The 5,886-nt window shown below is 47.6% G+C and overlaps 2 protein-coding genes across 2 annotated transcripts; one reads left to right on the top strand and one right to left on the bottom strand.

Annotated features, from left to right (window-relative positions):
- The first annotated feature begins 347 nt into the window (after positions 1–347).
- BDV27DRAFT_139084 (VOC family protein) lies at positions 348–1,132 on the top strand. Its single transcript, XM_032069372.1, has 2 exons — positions 348–704; positions 775–1,132. The coding sequence occupies exons 1-2, from the start codon at positions 467–469 to the stop codon at positions 933–935; spliced, it is 399 nt and encodes a 132-aa protein (XP_031920676.1). The 5' UTR covers positions 348–466; the 3' UTR covers positions 936–1,132.
- A 133-nt stretch (positions 1,133–1,265) lies between these two features.
- Positions 1,266–5,382, bottom strand: BDV27DRAFT_170381 (HET domain-containing protein; the record flags this gene model as incomplete). The annotated part of the gene is made up of 6 exons (XM_032075282.1): positions 1,266–3,164; positions 3,269–3,475; positions 3,664–3,697; positions 4,587–4,952; positions 5,166–5,342; positions 5,374–5,382. 6 exons carry the CDS (start codon positions 5,380–5,382, stop codon positions 1,291–1,293), a joined length of 2,667 nt encoding a protein of 888 aa, XP_031920675.1. The 3' UTR covers positions 1,266–1,290.
- Between the last annotated feature and the right edge of the window lie 504 nt (positions 5,383–5,886).

The following is a 5,886-nucleotide window of genomic DNA, read 5'->3' as shown; positions in this document are numbered from 1 at the left end:
CCCCCCCCCAAAAAAAAAAAGAAAAAGAAAAAGAAAAAGGGTGACAGTAACTTTGACGCTCAACATAGCTCCCTCTACGACACTAATGCAGTCCCTTAATTAGAACATGCACGATGCTCCATAGAAGATGTAAAGTAATCATTTTAGATTTAGGAGTACCAGATGCCTTCGCTACTATGATCCAATGAGCAAATTACAGGAGGGAGAGAGAGAGAGAGAGAGTATTAGGCAGAGCCGAAACAGTTTGGCTTTCTGCCTAGTAAGAAGAGATCTAGACTTTCTCTTCGGTCCGGCGAATACTTCAATCCGACATTGCAGGGATCAGACTTTCCGCTAAAAAATACCAAGTTTGGACCGCCAACTTACTTGCTCTTCTGCTTTCATCTCATCCCATTTATTCCACATCTTGTATCCCCAAGTTCTCCTTCCGCAACATTGAACTTTCTCTACTTCTAACCTCATCACAATGGCAATCGATCACACCACTCTTTTTGTACCCGAAGACAAATTCCAAGAATGCCTCAATTTCTACCTTGAAGCTCTCAAGCCCCTTGGCTATCAAGTTCGTCATCAATTCGGCGAGTTCGTCGTTGGTCTTGGATCGATCAACGAAGACTCGGACAGTTACAAACGTGCCGACTTCTGGGTCTTTGGATCGAAGACTATACCTGAGCGGCCTGCTCATATCGCGTTCGCCTGCCACAGTATGCATACTTACCCTTCATGATAAATAAATGTATACGTATAGAACTTTGACTTACAATCCCTCGGAAGATCATACTTCTGTTGACGCTTTTTATGCCGCGGCGATTAAAGCCGGTGGCAAGGACAATGGCCCTCCGGGGTTGCGATCGTTCTACCATCCCAAGTATTACGCTGCCTTTGTGCTAGATCCTGCGGGGAATAATATCGAGGTTGTTGATCATGGTGTTTAGTATTACATGCGGGTATGCCATGAAATGAGAGGGAGTGAGTGGATTGCAAGCCTACATGCGGAAACGCTGGGTATACACCAGCCTTTTTTATGAGTTCCCACGCATACGATTGCTTTTTGAATGGTTCCCCTATTCGAAATTGATTCTCAGGTTGTATTCAGTTAGTTTCAATATAGTATTAACACTTGTATTCTCTACAAGAACTATATTGTAGTGGGGTTACCCTGATATCCCCCTTCCTGCTATATCATGCTAGGCGGCCTATATATTGGATAACTGGCTTCGCTATTGCAAATATAATAGAAAGTAGTACGAAAAGAGAATTCTGCTAAATAACACAATAGCTAAAGCCACTCTACCCTAACACAATCAACTTCCACTCCCGGTCCCTCAACGAAGTCCAGTCCCGAATGGCAATCCACGCAAACCCTTCTCGTGTGGCCATGCCACCATTTGAATCCCAAGAGATAAGCATAACTCCTATAGCTCCGTTGTCAATGTGGCCGGCATCCCAGCTACCTCTATTTTGGGCGACGGCAACAAGCTCAACAGTATCGCCTGGCTTCAGCGATTGCGCGATATGGGACCAGGATACTTGGATGATGCTATCAGACCCTTGGGACAGAGTAGCTTCCCAGGTAGATGCATCGGGATCTTCGGATGTATCAACCGCTGAGTGGCGGCTTGTCACGGTGAGACGAGCGGATGCGGACCAGAAACAGAGGAGTGATGAAAGGCTGATTGATGGATTAGTAGGGAGGTCTGCCATAGAGACATTGTGAGGTCTAGATGAGCGATCTGAGATCCTGGAGCCTTCGACGAGTAGATCGACTTCGTTGTTGAATTTAGCATTCTGTCTCATTTCTATCATTGTAGACCCGTCTTCGGAAACACGATAGAATCTAAGACCCAGAGCCTCCATAGTCAAGTTTTGATTCGCCAGTTTAGTCTGTCCATCGCTTGTCCAGCCAACCCATGACCAACTGGGAAACTGGCTCTGAGCTTGGGATAAAGCCTGCACACCGTGCCTCCTTCTCAATGCATGACTTCGATGACCCCAGGCAAGGGCAGATTCAAGGAAGGCTGTGGGCATACCCCAGAAAAAGGTCTCGCCGATAGACCGTTCCAAAGCTCCAATAATACCGAGGAAAGCATTCAATCCATCGCTATCGAATGATAATGCCCGACCGGAGTAATCCTCAAGGAGGACGCGATAGAAATGGTCAAAGGTAACGATATCAGAGTTCCACGAGAGGTTCAGCTCGCCTGCACACAAGCTTGTTCGATGCGGATCGGGGGATATGTTTGGGATCTCACGGAAGCTGTCTTCGCACCAGAACGCCTCTTCACATTCCCAGAAGACTTGTTCACCTGTGAAAACAAGAGACCGGGATGCGAGAAACCTCTCTTGTAACGTCCAGGCTCGCGTGTCCCAGATAGTCTCTCCTAGATACCCTGCCGCACGGCTTGTGCGAAGATCGACTTTAACGCCGAGCGAGGGGTCGAGAGATTGTACTAATGTAACATCCCGAATTTTAAAGGGCTCTTGCTGCTGATATCGCGAGCCAGGTTTAACTCCAGGAAGGGGCGTGTTGGCATCCGTGCAGGTTGAGGAGATAATAACGACTGTCGCTAATGTGTAGATCGAGTCCATACGTGAAATAAACTTGGCTTTGTCTTGATCATCATCCTGTACTATGCAAAGGCTGTCGACCCAGAGATACCGCTCCCCAAGTCCCTTGGTAACCTGCAAAGCATCCTCGGTAATGTTAGGAAGAACATCTGGGGAAAGCGAGCCTGGCTGTGAGAAGGCCTGGATATTCTCCTTCAGGAGACGCAGGGTCTTCGCCCTTCCCCAGACATAGCTTAAACAGACCCATTGATCATTTTCCTCGGCCAAGGTTAAGCACCTGCGCTCCACGTCGATGACTCGCGGTCGGATATTCGGGGTCCCTTTGAAGATCTGAGAACATTTTGCCCCGTGTATCTCCTGGCACGTCTCTTTCCATCGCTTGAAGAGCGCCAAATCTGCCACTAGGGGCCTTTGGCGTCCTGTGTATGGCTGCAATTTGGGAGAAACGGCAACGTCCGAATCTGAGTTCTGGCTTGCATCTTCAGACGGTCCTTCATATCTCTGCAAGAAGAATGTTAAGTGTTGCGGTTGTCCAATTTCATTATCAGCACCAAGCCGTGGAATGGAGCAGCTGACCCGGATCCGATCCGAATGTGCTTTTCATCGGCAAGTCCAGCTTCTGCTCGAGTCACAGTATGCCAGTCCGTTTCCAGAGACACCACTACATGAGTTCTGGAGATGTCAAGCTCATTTGTCCGACCTCCTGGATTCGCTGCAAACCAATCCGTGATAATACTGATGAGCTTCCTGCAGAAAACACAGCTCTTTGAGCTACTCAGCAAAGTAGGAAATTCTCTTTGAAAGAAGTAGTGGTTACTAGAGTATTCAGGAGAATCGTGGAAGCCAACGTATTCAAAATCGATGCGACGACATAAGAAGCACAGGTCATCGGTAGCAGAATCGCGACCTACTTATTGACTTATATAAGAGAGCTGTCATTTACGCAACCGAACCAGGAGAAGATTACTCACTATGTATATCAGAACCCACACTCATCCTATCATCTTCAGATACCGATAGCACCAAAGATCTCGATGATGCTGAGTGTGCAGCTATCGAAGACATGGCTCGCTTACTCACTCAAGGATCTCTTACTATGGACATCACAGGCGAGAATCAAGGGTATCCTCTGGCACTGAGGGGTTTTCCTCAACATTTTAGCTACTAATAAGATTAGGGTTAAGCGTTCGTTGACACTTCTCCATTGGTCGTTGGGATGTGGGTAGACATCAGCACTAAAGCACCGGTCCACAGTGACATTTGATGCCATTGGGGATGTGAACGTATTCTCGTATCATAGTCCTTGTCTTGTGGTCTAGACTACTATACTAAAGACACGACACGACGGCTTAGCTTCCTCCGTTCCAAGGCACCAGCCAATGGCAGCTTCAGGTATTATTAAAAGAAAAACAAATGTGACAAAGTGTCGTAAAGCCCAATGTATGTTGTCCGGCTGATATTTCAAGGCAATTATGCAATTATAAGAGATAGTATAACGAGCAATCCGAGGGCAGTACAGTAATTATACAGCAAGAGATAACAAGGAGCCGTTGGGTATCATAATGCAAATATGCGATTTTCGAGGCGCGACCCTGTACAATGTAGGGATAGTTGGCGCTATATCATGGCATGGCATACAGTGTAAGTATGTGCTGGGCACAGCCCGAGAAGGTTACTTCAGTTCATTATAGATAATGTATGGCTATTGGGACTGTCCATGTTGAGCCCGCCTATAACGACCAGAGAGAACATAAGGTAGATTACCGGCTTCTTCTCCAAGATGATCACCTTCTGCCGCGGCTTGAACTCGCTTCGGTAATATTACGCTCAGGGCTGTTGTAAAGAAGACGGTCACTAGAGAGCGCCTGAGGCGGAGACGAGATAGGCCTGACAACTGTGGCAATGTGACGAGAAGATTTGTCGTCGGTAGATCGTAGGCCTTGAACGGTACCGAGAGGGTCATCCGGGTCGTTAGTTCGAAAGGAATAATCTTCGGTGGAGTGGTGCAGAGACGAGACATGGTTGAGAGGCAATGGGCTCTGAACTAATTTAACCAATTTATTGAGAACGGCAAATTCCATCTTCAGCTTAACACTTGTCGCCATGGAGCCGTAACCCTGTTTGATTGTTTCATGATTTGTATTATCCAGGGCCAGAAGACAGGCGGCCGAGATGAGTACAAAAATGTTGATGATCATTAGTTCGCGTTTCACTCGGCGGCCCTCCTGGCCTTTGGCGTCCAGAACAGGCTTGAGGTTTCGGAATGCAACCCAGAGATAGACGCCTGATAAGAGCAGTTCGCGTGCGCACAAGCAGGCTATAACAAAGTGCCCGTATTTGCGGGAGAAGGGCTCCAAGGCGTGTCTTGTGGTAACCCCCGTAAACTCCCTGATGAGGTATAGAATGCTTAAAGGAAGATGCAGGGTGCAGGCGGTAAAGATGATGAGAAACAGGACATATTGCGGAGTCTTGTCCATGGTAACAAGGTGAAGACGGGCGTAGAGAACCGTAACGCTGCCTGTAGCCACGGTGAAGAACCCTAAACTGTAGGCGATGTTTCTCAAGGCTGGAGGCCCCATGTCTGCTAATGAAAGGACCACGGCTGTGACGAATACGATGATCCCCCATGCGGTCACTAAGAGGCTCCAAAAGTAACAGCCATGGTAGCGTCTGAAGAAGCTGAAGATCCAGTAGAATAGCTCAACGGAATTGTAGGCGGCAACAGCAAGGAGGGGAATGGCAGCCAGAGTAGTTTCACGGTCAAAGACCGGAGGCTCTGTCACCGCAAGCATTCTAACTCGAAACGTCAGGCATTGGGGTCAGTGGACTATATCAAGTCTCATTGGCACGACAAGGAAGCAGTCATCGAATAAAGATAAAGTGCAGATATGCAGGGTATAAGAATAACAGGGAAACCTGCAGTATAAGGTAACGCATTACAAAGAGGCTCTGATTGTGAAAGACAAAGCTGTACTTAGCCAATTAATTTAGGGCCGGACACCGAGAACCTCCAGCTGCATAGCGATCGGAGTCCATAGCAATTGTTCGACCCCACATGGCAACACGGTCTTCGCCTATTTGCAACGATTGACTGTTCCCCTCAGTACATCCCGTGCCCTGTTCTCTCGCCAAAAAGCGTATCCCGAGCGAAGCGCCGGTAAACGATCCTATCCTGTGGGCATTCTTGAACTCAGCATAGGGTGGCTAAGCTATTAGAAAATCGTACGGGCATAAAAGTACGATTCCCGAACGCCTTCAAACGTTAATAATTGCACAGTCAACCGTTTATGTACCACACAACTCTAGTTGATGTTGATA

This window comes from Aspergillus caelatus, assembly GCF_009193585.1.
Source record: "Aspergillus caelatus strain CBS 763.97 unplaced genomic scaffold BDV27scaffold_430, whole genome shotgun sequence".
Lineage (NCBI taxonomy): Eukaryota > Fungi > Ascomycota > Eurotiomycetes > Eurotiales > Aspergillaceae > Aspergillus > Aspergillus caelatus.
The sequence above is the reverse complement of the archived record's forward strand: the minus strand, read 5'-3'. Positions and strand labels throughout refer to the sequence as shown.